The 16,129-nt window shown below is 38.7% G+C and overlaps 1 protein-coding gene across 1 annotated transcript; it reads left to right on the forward strand.

The window, feature by feature from the left end:
* The first annotated feature begins 1,045 nt into the window (after positions 1-1,045).
* Positions 1,046-15,171, forward strand: LOC149474299 (protocadherin-12-like). The gene is made up of 4 exons (XM_089652742.1): positions 1,046-4,129; positions 8,760-8,851; positions 11,499-11,653; positions 13,788-15,171. The coding sequence occupies exons 1-4, from the start codon at positions 1,226-1,228 to the stop codon at positions 14,180-14,182; spliced, it is 3,546 nt and encodes a 1,181-aa protein (XP_089508868.1). The 5' UTR covers positions 1,046-1,225; the 3' UTR covers positions 14,183-15,171.
* Positions 15,172-16,129: the final 958 nt, after the last annotated feature.

Genomic DNA, 16,129 nt, shown 5'->3' on the forward strand with positions numbered 1-16,129 from the left:
AAATATAATTGGACAAATGAATATAATCATAAATAAAATGTTCATTTTTAATGTTGAGAATCCTTTACTGGCAATAACTGCCTGAAGTCTGGAGCCCAATTAACCATGGCTCAACTTACCAACTATTATTCTGATTTTATTATTCTGAAGCTCACACTTCCATAGTTTTTCAGATGCTACCCAATGATCGTATGTGATGTTTTACTTTACATACACACAAAAAAAGTATGTTTATCCAGGGTCAGTAATGAATAAAATTATCAAAAAGAAAAAAATGTTTTAGCAAGCTGATTTTTTTATAATATAAATACTAACTATAGAAGTATGCAAATTACATAATAAAACAGCAGATCCGTTTTGTGACTTTGTTTTCACTACTAGTGTGGGAGTAAGATTCTTTAATAAATGTTCTGTCTCTGCGGGGTGGTCTGGGTCATCCTTTGTGTTTACATTCATATACCCTTGTTATAATTAGTCTGTTTCTTATCTTTTGCATATCCATTCTCTGTATCTATCATGTTGCAGCAGCAAATGGCATCTTTCTCAGTAGCCTTTCCAGACTTTTTTTTTTATCATAACTGGCTTTAGCTGAGAGCATGGTTATATCACACTCCTTCATCTTTTTAACTGTCTCCACATTTTCTCCTGGAGAATTTGTCTACATATGGAGCATTATCTGATTGTAACAAAACTCCCACTATTCTTATCACTATCACTACCTCACTGCTTAGATGGATTCTGTATCAGGACCCTGAGAATTTAGGTTATTAATGGGGAGAATGAAAGCTTAACTGTTACATGGCACAGGATCAAGATAGTGTGTTTTACAGCTGATTGAAGTTCTATCTGGAGAATTAGAGGTTAAACAGAGCATTGTCCATTGACCACGTACAGTTCCTTCCTCATCCCTCTTCCTGTAGGAGGATGGCTGGTTTCCCTGGGAAAACAAGCAACTCATAACTCTTTTTGTCGCTCCTCCCCAACTTTTCTATTTTTTTACAGCTTCCTACATAACCTTTTGTCTGGTCACACCATCGTGTGTAAATGTCAGCAGCCCTGACAGTGCTTACAGAACTAGTCTGTACCACAGACTTCATGCCTTGGAGAACAAGACTACTTCAACAAGAGCTCCAATGTGATATGATAAAGAAGATCGTGTGGACCCTCCACTAATCATTATTTCTTCAATAAGGATACATTCTGCAGTTTGGAAAATTTGGAAAATATGGCTCTGACAATATGGGTCATTGGGCACATCTTTAGTTTTCTACTACTTAGCTGCTTCCATAGAAGCTGTCAAAATTCAGTTTCTTTAATGGTGAGATTTCGCATCCAGGAGGAAGTACCCCTTGGCACTGTCATTGGACACATATCTGATGCATCAGGCTGGACAGAGGATGTAAATGAAGAATACCAACTTATACAAGAGACCAACGCTCTTCCAGTACAAGTGCATTTGAAAAACGGATCTATAACCACCACAGAGCGTCTAGATAGAGAGATGCTTTGTAAGGTTCATGGGCGCTGCATCCTTTCTTTTAATGTTCTAGCAACCAAGGCTTTAGCTCTTGTTCATGTGGAAATTGAAATCCTGGACATCAATGACAATGAACCAATGTTTCCAAAAGATGAACTAGAAGTAGAGATCTCTGAAAGTGCTTCCCTACGTACTAGGATTCCACTTGACAGAGCTTGGGACCCTGATTTTGGCAGCAATACTGTAAAGCTATATACTCTCTCTCCAAATGAACACTTCTCCTTGGATATTATCTCTGGTTCTGATGGCGTAAAACATCCTGAACTAGTGGTGGTAAAAGAACTGGACAGAGAGACGCAGTCTTCTTTCGAGTTTGTTTTAACAGCATTAGATGGAGGATACCCACCAAAAACAGGGACAACACAGGTTAGAATTAATGTCTTGGACTCCAATGATAACAGCCCCATGTTTGAGGAAAGCTCTGTAATTTTAGAAATCTCAGAAGACACATCACCTGGTACACTCCTTATAAATCTCACAGCCACTGACCCAGACCAAGGTCCAAATGGGGAAATTGAGTTTTCATTTGGCAAACACACACCTCATCATGTTCTTAACATGTTTAGCATTGATCCCAAGTTAGGTGAAATATTTCTGAAGCAGCCACTTGACTATGAAAGTAGGCACTCTTATGAATTAGATGTGCAGGCAAAGGACTTAGGCCCTAATCCTATCCCTACTCACTGCAAGGTCGTCATTAAAGTTCTGGATATTAATGATAACACTCCTGATATTAAAGTCACTTGGGCTGCTCAAGATTCTCCTGAGATCATTGTGTCTGAGGCTGTTCCACTGGGCAGTTTTGTTGCTTTGGTTATAGCAAATGATCCAGATTCAGGTGCAAACGGGGATGTGCACTGTCACTTAGTCCAAGACCATGAACATTTTAGGCTTCAAAAAGCTAAAGGAAACAGTTATATACTAACAACCAATGCAATTCTAGACAGAGAAAAATTGGATGTGTATGACATAACTATACAAGCCCAAGATCAAGGTGAACCATCTTTTACATCTAAAAAATCCTTAAAAATATTTGTTCGTGATGCTAATGACAATGCTCCAGTTTTTCAGAGGCCTAAATATGATGTTTCACTATATGAAAACAATAGTCCTTTCACTCATCTTCTAACAGTAAATGCTCTGGATGCTGACTTGGGTAAAAATGCAGAGGTTACCTACAAGATTATTGACTCTATTATCTCAGGGACACCACTATCAACGTTTGTTTCTGTCCATTCCAAAACTGGTGAAATTGTTGTGCTGAAGGCCATTGATTATGAGGAAATCAAAGAAATGCAATTCTTGGTGCAAGCAGAAGACAATGGTGACCCTCAACTCAGCAGTAATGCTTCTGTCAAGGTGTTGGTAAGAGACCAAAATGACAATAGCCCAATAATTGTGCAACCTCAACTTAAGAATGGTCGTGCCACTATCACCATCCTTGTGAATGCTGAGAGTGGATACTTTCTTTCTGCCTCAGAAGTTGCCAGCTCAGAGGCCTTGGGATATACATCAGATGAGATTTTATCAGAAACAGCCAAACTTAACAAACACCCAATATTTCAAGTAATTGCCACTGATGCAGACTCAGATGAGAATTCTAGACTTGTCTACCATTTGTTGGATAACTACCTAGGCTTGTTTGCTATGGATGCACATCTTGGATACATTTACATAAATTCCAGTAATGCCAGCAACTTAATTGGTAGTGTCATAGACTTAAAGGTCACTGTCAGAGATTGTGGAATTCCTTATCGGGAAACCAAAGCTCAGCTAACAATTATGTTTAGTAGCCACCTGGACCACTTGAAAAATTCAGCTAGCGAAACCAATGGCAAGCTGAGCCTGTCTGTGGTAATTGTTATTTGCCTGGCTGTTCTTCTAGTTGTATGTCTCTTTATATTGGCTCTCATAATGTCCTTTTGTCGAGTAGATAGAAAGGACAACAGAGCATACAACTGCAGGGAAGAAGAATCTGCTTATAGGAAGCAGCCTAGAAGGCCTCAAAAGCAAATACAAAAGGCAGATATTCATGTAGTCCCTGTACTTAGGGGTCGGCAACAACCACAACCAGTGACACCAGTAGAAGAGACCAAGTTGTTTCCTATGCCAGATGAAGGAAAAGAAGTTCCAGAGGATCAAACTCTCCATACTCCTTTTCATCTCACACCTACACTATTTCGCACACTAAGGAACCAACATAACCAAGAAATATTAAGTGAGGATACTACAGATTTAGAGCAGTCTTTCTCCTTACCTCCCTCTGTGTGTCGAACATTACAGTATCAGAGACAGAGAAGCTACTCTAGAGAGAACTTTGAAGACCCCAATGGAACCCTTCCAGTTAGTAATAAAACCTTAAAGAACCCTGGTAGCCCTCAAATAAGAGTCCACGATCATTTTAGCCCTTCTGAACCCATAGTATACAATGGTGGGGACTTTTCTCCAGCTACTTCTCCTACTTTAAGAAGACAAAAGAATGTAGAACAGTCATCTAAAGAGCAGATCTTGAGAAGCCTGGTGCGACTATCGATGGTGGCATTAGCAGAGAAAGAAAGTGTAGATGTTACCATGCAGTCACCCCATGTGCAGGTAAGCCAGTGAATTATTATTTTCTGCTGCTTAACTTTTTAATGACTAATTTTCCTCTTTTTATTGCACCTCTAATTTACCTGCTCCATAAGAATGTATTACTATGTATAAATAATACTTTTAATCCATAGATGTACAGTATAGTGCATATGAGAAATCATGTTACGACTATAAAACTTTAAGGGACCACAGTTAAATATGACATGATTAAAGTGCATGCAAAGCCAAAACTCAGATGTTTCAGATGGACTAGGATTTTTCTGTCTGTGTCCCCTTGAAGAGATTTCCCTTCACTTCCTGTCCCAGAGACACACCAGAAAGTTACAGAAAATCTCTCCAAAGTGAGGGTACATCCCCTCTTAGACAGATGTCAGTGGGAACAGCTATATCTAGATTTCCCTAGCCTCATGCTCCCTAAAAAATGACTTCACTTTCTGTACAGGAGACAATAGTCCACAGGATGTTCTAGCTTTGCATACACTTTAAGGGAAAAAAAACTTTGGTAATGAGAATGATTGCTTTTACGGGATACATGCAGTATATATTAAAATACACTGGGCTTGTTGATGAAGTCCCTTTTCATTCATTAGAGTGGCAGCTAGTGCAATTACTTGTATGCAAAATTATGTCCTTCAAGATCGCTCAATATGTTTAGTCACTGCTGTTATAGTGACAAAAGATTCTTAGTACATGAAGTTTAGCAGCAGTGTGAATGGCAGAACATCCCAGCATTTAAAGTTTAAGACCCAACTTGTGACGTGGGATAATTTTTCCTAAAATATAACATTAAGTAATAAAAACACCGGCACATGCATTGCTATCTACACACTGTACATTAGTTTAACAACACCAGTGCATTTATTATAAGGGACAATGGTTGGTGAGCTTGCCCTTATGTTTGCCATCTCTACAATACTGCCTGAGCTATTTTTGTTAGTCTGGTTATCATACTGTTTGAAAATGGATTTCCAATTAATAGATTCACCAAATATATTGAATGCAGTTAATGTTTTCTGTGTGATTGACGTTACATAATAATTCATTTTGTTAAAAAGCACAAGTAAAAAGTGCTGAACAGATTTTCAATTCATTGTATCACTCAATATATTTATTATATGATTCATCATAAATACCCTGGAGTTCTCTATCTTGAAATAATACACAAGGCCAACACATACTTTGCTAGCTTAATTCAATGTACTACTACTTCTACTCTGAAGGTGTGCACTGAGCATGCTAGCACCTATATGAAGTAAATCTTTCAAATTAGAAATATGGGGATTGGCAAAGCTGACCTCCATTTAAAATGCAACTTATCTGGCTGCTATAGCCTAGTTATACTTATCTATGGCCATTTGCTATACATTCATACATACCAACTGTTTTTGAAGGCCAGTTTTAGACTGGAGCAGTGCTCATTTTTTGTACTGTTGAATTGCTGGTCAAGGGGGTTGCACTGGACACCCTAGCTGCCATTGTGCTACATGCTGGGTGTCCAGTGCGCTCCTGTACCTTTAAGGAGAGGTGGGCTCCCTCAGGTCCATCTGCCCTTGGTCTATCCATTAAATACATGTGCCTCTACTATGGGGGCTCTTACATTTGTAGAGTTAGGAACTACAGAATATCGGGGTGCTGTGTAGAGGCTCTGTAGCTTACGCATGTATTTGCAAATGTGTGCTCACTAAACCCGTTTTTAACACATACTGCTAGACAGGTAAATTCAGTTTGTTCGCAGGCTAGCTGGCAAGTTGGGAATTTTTCTTTTTTGTTGTTTCGGCAAAACTCTCTTCTTGCCTTTTTGGCAAATACAGCCTTTACTCCAACAATGATGTGCCACATCGTACCAGTGACTAAAAGTTTGTAATTTATAGTGATAAAGACTACAGCTATTGTCTGCAGAGATTTACATGCCCTTCAGTATACTATACCTAGATGAGCTGAACATCTGGTGGAAGGACTTGTGTTTCTTGGAGTTCATGTATATCCTGTCCTTGCACTCCAGTGTATGCATCCAGGTGCTGCAGATGCTTCTGAACGATACCCAAAAAAAACATTTTCCAAGGGAGATCAGTGTATCAGGTATGCTTCCCTATCAGTTTGCTGCCAAATAAACACATAAATTATTTAAGGAGGAAATGGGAAACTCTTGTGAATATTTTTTAAGCAAAATCTAATTAGAGCCAATGGTAAGTTGGCTGTTTTAATTTTACAGAAAACAACCTTTAATATATCTAAGTGATTTTTATCAGTGCTAGATGATAGCAGGATCGAACAGTACTGGACTTATACTTTGTTTTCCCTAGGTCAACTTTCTAATGCCTCCATCTCTTAATTCAGTGATTGGACAGCCCTAGTACAACACTTTCATGATAGTCTATTAAAGCCACAAAGTGCACCAAGGCTGGGGACAAAAAGCCTGATAGAGACAATTTATCTACTCTTAGAACTAAAAAAGTATGGCAAACTGTTCTCCTTTTTTTACTAGTAGTTTGGTGTTAAGTTTCTGGACTCAGTTAGCCACCAGTTGAGTGTATGGCTGGGTTTGCAACCCTGGGCCTTTGCATATCTTGGCTGTGCAGAAATCTGACCTTGGTTGAAGTCACTATCACTAACATCCCTGACCTTGCCATTAGCATCTCTGTCTGAATATATGGCAGGCTGTCCACTGTCATCTGGCCATCTTAGGGCCTAGGTTACATAGTCTGCCTAAAAATAAAGACCAGACAACAACAGGTAGCTAAAGTACACCTGTCATGTGAGAAATATAAAGGTTGCAACAACTGACCAGGAGGTTGTTATGCTGTTGCTTTGACTACTTTCTTAGTCACTGATCAAGGGTGAACATGCACACAGCAAGGCAACTAGCATTGGCAAAAAAAATTCAGCAATGGCAGTCCACATACTTTTGGTATACTTTAACCATCTCCCGCCCGCCATATAAGGTAATGACAGGAGCAAAGCTTTTCTCTCGTTCTGGGAGGACGTCATATGACGTCCTCCCATTCTAACCGTGCATGCGCAGCTCCGGGAGCGCGCAGTGTGGCGATCAGTGGTGCACTGTGTCCCTCGGACACAACGGATCACCGATCAACGGAAAGAGACGAAGATGTCGGCTCGGTCATGTGATCAGCTGTGTCCAATCACAGCTGATCACACGTAAATAGGGAAATGCCGGTTATCGGCATTTCTTTCCTCACGATCTGTCACGCTGAGGAGAGCCAGTAATCGGCATTCCTCAGAGGGGACATGTACACTGATCATCAGGGCACTGATGATCAGTGTGCTCTGATGATCAGTGTAGCCCCAGTGGTGCCACCTGTCAGTGTCCATCAGTGCCAGCTGTCAGTGCTCATCAATGCCACCTGCCAGTGCCCATCAGTGCCACATCAATGCCACATATCAGTGCCTACCAGTGCACATCAATTCCACATATCAGTGCCCATCTGAGCTGTCTTTCAGTGTTACCTATCAGTGTCAGTCAGTGCCAACTATCAATGCCAGTCAGTGCTACCTATCAGTGCTGCCAGTCAGTGCCAGTCAGTGCCGCCTATCAGTGCCAATCAGTGCCGCCTATCAGTGCCCATCAGTGCTGCCTATCAGTGCCGCCTAACAATGTCAGTCAGTGCCACCTAACAGTGCCAGTCAGTGCCACCTATCAGTGCCAGTCAGTGCTGCCTATCAGTGCCACCTATCAGTGCTGCCTATCAGTGCCATATATGAGTGCTGCCTTTCAGTGCCCATCAGTGATGCCTGTCAATGCCCATCAGTGCAGCCTCATTAGCACACATCAGTGAAAGAGAAAAATCACTTATTTACAAAAGTTTATAACAAAAATTAAGAAAAAACGTTTTTGTTTTTTTTCCTAAATTTTCAGTTGTTTTTGGTTTGTTTAACAAAAAATAAAAAACCCAGAGGTGATTAAATACCACCAAAGAAAGCTCTATCTGTCTCAAAAAAATGATAAAAATTTCATATGGGTACAGTGTTGCATGACCGCGTAATTGTGAATCAAAGTGTGACAGCGCTGAAAGCTGAAAATTGGCCTGGGCAGGAAGGGGGTATAAGTGCCCTGTAGGCGAGTGGTTAAATAAAGTTTTATCTTTACAACTCCTGTATTCACTTGTCATTTGAAAGACAAAGAAAGCAGAATGTGTTTAAAACAAATTGCTGTATGATTAGAGAATATATAATAAAATAAAACAAAATTGCAGCCATATTTTTTTATGGTGAGGTGCAAGAATAAAACCCCCAAAGGGATTGGTTGAATTTAAACTTCAAATTCAAAGTAAAGTGATACAACTGAGATATTTAATCAGATCTGATTGTATGCTTACAGTAGGGCTAAGTACAGCTTACTGTGTATAAAAAGTCCGTATGAGATCATTAGACTGAAACAGATGCTTTTTTCACAAAATATTTGAAAACACTCTAGGTCTGCTCAGTCTTAAACTAGAATTAAATGGCTGAATTATTTCATATTTCACATATTCCATTGGAATATGAGAGGTAAAGATGACAGATTTTTTTCAACATTAAAATATAATATATACCACTAATATTTCTCACTAGACAGTGGAATCTGCTTGTTCTCACAGAACTAAGGACGTTTTATTTTGTTTCATCATTGCAGCAAATTTCGCAGCTTTTATCTCTGCTCCACCAAGGACAAGTTCACCCCAAGACACTTCACAGAGGAAACAAGTACTCATCTAAGACTGGCAGGTAAGAATAAGTAATGGTAGTTAACTTTCTTCCAATTAGTAGATAGTGCTATATTCTGTCACTCTTGTCTGTAGAGGAAAGCTCTGCTACTCCAGATAATAGGTAACCTTCTGCCAAAAAGAAACATTCCTTTTTAAGCCATCACCTACAGAAACTGTATGTATCTAGATAATGTTTCAGAGAGTTTGACATTTTCAACAGCTGCAAAGAACACAACAATTTGAACGTCTTACTTTTATAAAGAATTGGTAACTAGCAGGAATGGAACTGTGGACAGCACACAGAGGCCTTCAATGGTTTAAATTTCCCATAGTGCTGTCAACCTAGCTGCTTCACAAGATCATGGTCTTGGTGTAAGCATTGACCAAACCCTCCCCCTTGTTCTTGATTGAGATGTAGAACAGCTCAACAATCAACTTTTTTAATATATACACTCACCAGCCACTTTATTAGGTACACCTGTTCAATTGCTTGGTAACACAAACTGCTAATCAGCCAATCATATGGCAGCAACTTAATGCATTAGGCATCTAGGTGTCCGTTTGTGAACCAGCGGTAATAGATCGCTGCTCAGTTCTCCGGCATTCTCAGAGAACACAGTTCTCCTGTGAATGCAGTTTATGAAGCAGTTCTCCGAACGAAGGGAGAACGGTCTCCAAACGCTGGAGAACGGTCTACAAACTCTGAAAAACGGCTCATTTTACTATAATCTCTCGAGATTACAGTAAAAGATCAGTTCACTAAGCAGAGGTAAACTATCTCTGCTTAGTTTTCGGTCCCTCTGATTCTCCAGCTCTGGGCTGGAGAATCTGGAGGGAGAACACAGATCTCCAGAGAAGGGCTGACATGATCTCCTGAGTGTCATAAACTGTGAATGACCAGAGAATAGCTGAGATCTGTTGAATCCCAGCTATTCTCTGTGTCATAAACGGACACCATAGTCGTGGTGAAGACGACTTGCTGAAGTTCAAACTGAGCATTAGAATGGGGAAGAAAGGAGATTTAAGTGAATTTGAACATGGCATGGTTGTTGGTGCCAGACGCGCTGGTCAGAGTATTTAAAAAACTGCTGATCTACTAGGATTTTCACGAAAAACCATCTCTAATATTTACAGAAAATAGTCCAAAAAAGAGAAAATATCCAGTGAGCAGTAGTTGTGTGGACAAAAATGCCTTGTAATGTCAGAGGTCAGAGGAGAATAGGCAGACTGGTTCGAGATGATAGAAAGGTAACAGTAACTCAAATAACCACTCGTTACAACAAAGGTATGCAGAATATCATCTTTGAATGCACAGCACATCAAACCTTGAAGCAGATGGGCTACAGCAGCAGAAGACCACACAGGGTGGCACACCTCTCAGCTAAGAACAGGAAACAGAGGTTACAATTAGCACAGCCTCACAAAAATTGGACAATAGAAGATTGCAAAAATGTTGCCTAGTCTGATGAGTCTCAATTTCCTTAGAAATGGTTGTGCCTTAGAAATGGTTCCTTAGAGAAGGTTGAAATACCCAGACCAGCCCGTCTGGCACTAACAACCATGCCATGTTCAAAGTCACTTAAATCCTCTTTCTTCCCCATACTGATGCTTGGTTTGAACTTCAGCAAATCATCTTCACCATGTCCAGATGCCTAAATGCATTGAGTTGCTGCCATGTGATTGGCAATTTGTGTTACCAAGCAATTGAACAGGTATACCTAATAAAGTGGCTGGTGAGTGTACATACATAATATATACATACAATATATTCTTAACTCAAGAGATCACCAAGGTTTCTTGCCTTGAGTGCTACAACATCCACTTCTACTAACACACTAACAGGTTTACCCTCTCTATAATCATGGATGCTGCTGCATGACCTACACCTTCTACCACTCATCATCTGCTTCACCTCACTGTCAGTCTTTCCAATGGTTTTCAGGCAGAAGGGGGTATAATGCTTTGCCTTCAAATCATTTCTCAACTCATGTACTACCTATATACTTCCAGATCTGTGTTCTCTTGATGTGCACCCAGTTAAAAAAAATAATACAATAAAAAAATAACATTTAAAAATTTACAAAAGGTAAAGATCAAACAAACATTGATTTAATTGTTTTGGCCATTTTTAGGTTCAACTATACTGGATAATTCAGGATAATTGAATGGTAATTCCTTAACTCTCAGGAGCCAGGAATCTTCATTCCATCTGTAAAACTCACCAAAAAGCACCATATTTTTACCTTACTTCAATGTATTATGCCAAAATGGCACATTTTTCTGACATGTCCCAATTCTTTTAGCAGTGTAGCAGAAATATAAGTTCCATTCATCTCAACTTCTTATCCATTTTGCTTTCTACCCTAAACTTTTACTACAATGTAATCCACACCCATTTCTTCCAGATGGAACTTGGTCTGTTTGAAATTGGTAACCCATATTATTTCATATTCATAATTAAATAATAATGATGATAATATTAGTCAAATAAATGTCATTATTATTGACCGAGGTGGGCAGTAATAATTAAGCCTGGCATCTGCTCATATGTCCATCCTTTCACTACAGCTAAGTATAACAGTAATTAAATAAATCAATTTCATAATCAGTTTAAATATAAAAGAAAGCAAAGCCCTATTTAATTATTACTTTCTGTTGATATTTAGAACTGCTGGGCAGGAGACTGATTGGCAGAGCACAAAGGACAGTGGCCATGGTGAGAGTGAAGCTGGAGATCTGGACTCTGAGCCAGGGGGTGACTTCGCTACTAGCCATAACCTCCTAGAAGACAATTTTGAGACTTTTCTGGGCCCTAATGCAAGTAAGTGAAATTTACTGTGCACAGTGATGGGATATGTTTTCAGCTTTGGTGACTATTTGAAACCCTGTAAATGAACATAAAAATGTATTTGGATATGCATTTCCATTTAACTGTGACTGCAGAAAATAGTCTATAAAATTTAATTATAGTAAAAGAATAACTATAATCCAATAAAAGTTTTTGAAATTTCTGATTATACTGTATTTAGAAGCATGCTACTCCAAACGCAAATCCTGGATTCCCAAATTCTAGGTTACATTGGATGAACACTGTATAGTAGAAACTCAGCCTTGGTTGGCTGCTTGGGTCCATTGGTCACTGGACTATGATTAGCTAACTTGATTGTCTGGTTGGTGGGGAGTTAACTACTTGCCTTTTATTCCATCTATTTTTTTTAAATTAATATTGGCCGTTATTCCTATATGGTTCAATGGTGTTTGAAGTATCCCTGTTGGACACCATTTTTTGTGGATCTGAAGTCTTCTTTTCATACAAGAGCCTCCTGTGTGGAAGAGTTGTTGGCGTCCTTTTTGCCTTAACAGAGTCCTGTTTCTAGAGGGGTGCATACATAGCCCCTGAATAATTGTTTCTACTATACAGGGTTATACAATGTTACCACCCTGACACCCTCCCTGATAAAGATTCATACCAAGAGTTGAAATGTGTCCGGGGTTGCCTGCCATATGTATTATTATACACATATGCTTCATGGTGGTTGTATGGATTTATTTGTGGACCATTTTTTCTTGTACTTGTATGTACGGTGTTTTTACATATTTTTGTAATAAACGTTTTTGAATTTTAAGCTAGCAGAAAATTCCTTTCTATTACTTTTCATTATCTATTTATTGATAACAGACATGGACTTAAATAGTCTATATAGTGAATTTGGTGCAAAGTTATTCACTTCCAGGTCATTACAAAGGCCAAGGGGGCACTCTGCCACTGGATAAAAAGAGTTTTAATCTCTGCTTAAGGAAAGGCTTCTTCACAGTAAGAACTATGAAAATGTGGAATAGACTCTCTCAAGAACTAGTTCTAGCCAGTTCAGTCGATTGTTTAAAACATGCTGGATGTATCCCTGAATGCACAAAGCCTAACAGGCTATTAACATTTACAAGTAACAGCACCTGAGCTTATGGATCCAGGGAATATCCAATTACCTTAGGGAATCAGGAAGATATTTTTTCCCCGGAGGAGCAAATTGGACCATGCATTAATGTTTTTTGGCTTCCCCTGGATCAACTGAGGGTATAGGGTGCTGTATGTGGAGGTCTTCAATTTCTTTAGTCATTCTTTTTTTTTTTTCTTTATTGAACTAGATGGACTTTTTTCAACCTGAACAACTATGTAACTAAGCTTCCCACTTAGTAATGATGCACAATAGTTTTTCCATGCTGATTGCTTTATCACAGTGTATATTTCCGGACAGCATCTTAAACATAATTCACTTTCTACAGTCTCTATTATTGTATAACACCCACAATGCTCCTGGCAGCCATTAGCCATGTTATCTAGAATACCTTGGCTTTAAACCACTTGAAGGTGCTTTGGAATAACAATTTACAAGCAAGAAGGAGGTATTTTTATTTTACGAAAAATAATATATTTTGCTAATGCTAACATATGCCCTGTTGATGCATGGAAAGTGTACATTTTATTGATTCCTTAAAGCAAGTCAATTCATGGTAAAACAGCAAGTTTGCCTTAATTCCTTCCATGCACAGGAGTATATACTTCATTTTTCTTCAGTACTCCACCACTCCATAGCCCTTTTTAAACTAAGTCTCCAGTGACTGGTAGCTTAGACAAGACTTTATTTTTTCCGGGTGGCTGAATGGTGCAGTGGGGAAGTTAAAAAAGGTAAGTATGTGCTGCTGGGGAGGTACCCATTCACAGCAAAACAATAGGTTTACATTAAGTAAGTGAATAACATTAAGATCAGCATTTAGTTGAATGATTTTACTATGGCAGTTGAAGCATAATTAATTAAGCTGTGAATGTATTCAGTGTTAATATGGCACTACTTAGGGCAGTAAAGACATATGAAAAGAAATGTTCTTTTAAATTTAGGAGCAGCGATGCACAATATCATAAATAGGTATGAATTATTGTTTTTTTTTTTTAATGACAGGTTCAGACGGCAACCGCCTGAGTGATCTAGACCCTGGATGGATTGCTCGGCTCTCTTTACCTTTGGCCAACAGCTACAAGGAGAATCTATTCAATCCCAATAATCAAATGGCTCTGGAGCCTCCAATAACAGCAACAGAGAAAGAAGATCTAAGAACCTTCCTAACATTCGGCAAGCTTTCTGATGGGTCACAAGACAACAGATTGGCCAGCACCTTTCTCTCTGAAATGAGCACCCTATTTGAGATGCTGTTGACACAGAAAGCTGAGTCCCATGGGGATACAGCTTCAGAGGTGCTAATGAGACTTTCCGGTAGTAGCAAGAGTTTGGGAATGGATAGTAATAGAAGAGATGGCACTAGGAACTTACTGGCAGATTGTGAAAATCATCATTGACTATTGAATTTCTTAAGTCCTTCAACCATTTAGGTAGCAAGTTGATATGTTGCAGTGTTTTAGATACATTCTATTGGTAGAACTGTTATGCTGAAGTCAACAAGGACATAAGGCAGAGGAACATACTGCAGCATTCCAGCACTGTTCACTAGTAAGTTTGGAATATTCTCATTAAGGGTTCTCTTTATGTAAAAGATGGTTGATCATAACAAAAGCTCGCAATGTATTTTATGTTCTGATGGTGCTAAATGTCCTCCACTTGACCACTACAGCAAGAATATAAATATACAGCTCACTCTGATACTACTCGGAAAACCTTGTTTTTTTTATACAAAGGATATTTATAACAATATTTTGAGCTAAGTACTGTATATTTCAGCAGAATTATGACCAAACAGACTTTCGAACTGTCAGTGAGGATGGTTGTGACCATATAATGCTATATATAACCATTTGCATAATCCTGCTATATAAGTAACTAATTTAATGCTGTGGAAGTGGATGTACACTATACAAATAGGATGAAAATTGTTACTGTAGATATACAAATACAATAAATTCCCTATCATGCAGCAGTATAACAAAGTCCACAAATGAAAAATGTACCGTAATTGCTTTAATTAGGGTTCAACCATGGAAAATTATAATAGTTTCCGGTCACATCTATTTTTTTTTTACATTTTTAAATTGATGTTTTATATCTGTTTTAATACGATTTGTTTCACAAATATGTTTAAAACAGGGTGCACTTGTGACAAAGGAATCCCAGAGCAGTATGAGCATCCCAAACAAAGAGAGTACAGCAGAATCTGTTCCCTTTCAGACACCCTGTCTAATTTAATTTATCAACTGTTTTGGAGCTTGTATGACTCATGTTACTGTGTGTCTAATGAGCTCTGTAAACAGCAGGCACTTTAAGACTTTCCTGCAGTTCCATATTGCCATGTCTGGCTTCAATGTATGGTAATAAATGCAGGTGTTGGACTATATTAGAGTTATGCTTATACTTTTCAACTTTGATCAAGGGGAGAGCAACAGAAGAGCAAATGAAATTTGAGAATAGGCTGCAAATGGGAGATTAGAATGAATCTGTAACTTTGCTATGCATGGACAAGTTCACTTTAAAGAAACCCAGTCAACAACCATAAAAAAGCATAGCTGCTTCTAAAGACAAATGAAAATACATACTTGTTCTTCTGCCTGCCCATTGAATGCTGTTCCATTGAACAGGAATTTCTGTATAAAGTTTGCTCTAAAACCAACACTTCCAGGAGTTTCCATCTCCAGTGTCCCCTAAATCTTCCAGCGGATCTTCTACCCAACCTCCTTGTCAACAAAGAGCACAGAGTGTTGCTGCGAAACATAAAATCAACAACCTTGGAAGTTTTGGTTTTAAAAAAAGCATCACCCAGCAATTTTTCTTCAATGAAGTGGTGTTTGGAAGTGCAGGCAACAGGAAAGGTAAGTATCTACATTCTTCTTTAAAGGGTGGTGCTTTTATCTGAAATTTGAGTTCGCCAACAGAGTCACTACAAACTTTGCTTCTGATCCACCAGAACCCACCCATTTCACATCATCTATCAGAATTCAAAAATCAGTACAAAAATCCTTATCAAGAGTAGGTAGATGTGTGCCATTGGTAGATGCCTGGAGATCCAACATTTGCAGCATAGATCAATGATAGGATCCAAAAGAGGAAAGGGTTAATGACAAAAAGCAGGCTCAGTCCATCAATATTGCAACCTGCGCAATTTTGCAGTATATTTTGAAAAGTCATTAAATGGAGATCATTGATCATATACAGAAATGTCCCAATTACTGGATTCATATTTCCTCCATATTTACATACGCGATTTTCACAGTATTCAGTATATCACTGCATAATATCATCCAAACTATGTGTATATTTTGGACTTCATGTTCTTTCTGTTGTGCTTTGTTTTTTTA

Source organism: Staurois parvus, unplaced genomic scaffold (assembly GCF_062004578.1).
Source record: "Staurois parvus isolate SC_StPar_1 unplaced genomic scaffold, SC_StPar_1.0 ptg000006l, whole genome shotgun sequence".
Taxonomy (NCBI): domain Eukaryota; kingdom Metazoa; phylum Chordata; class Amphibia; order Anura; family Ranidae; genus Staurois; species Staurois parvus.

Excerpts from the sequence above, each read along its gene's own strand:
- LOC149474299 (XM_089652742.1), top strand. The coding sequence starts at position 1,226 with ATGGCTCTGACAATATGGGTCATTGGGCACATCTTTAGTTTTCTACTA. Across the intron at positions 4,130-8,759 it reads TGCAGTCACCCCATGTGCAG|CAAATTTCGCAGCTTTTATC; the intron begins GTAAGCCAGTGA and ends TCATCATTGCAG. Across the intron at positions 8,852-11,498 it reads TACTCATCTAAGACTGGCAG|AACTGCTGGGCAGGAGACTG; the intron begins GTAAGAATAAGT and ends GTTGATATTTAG.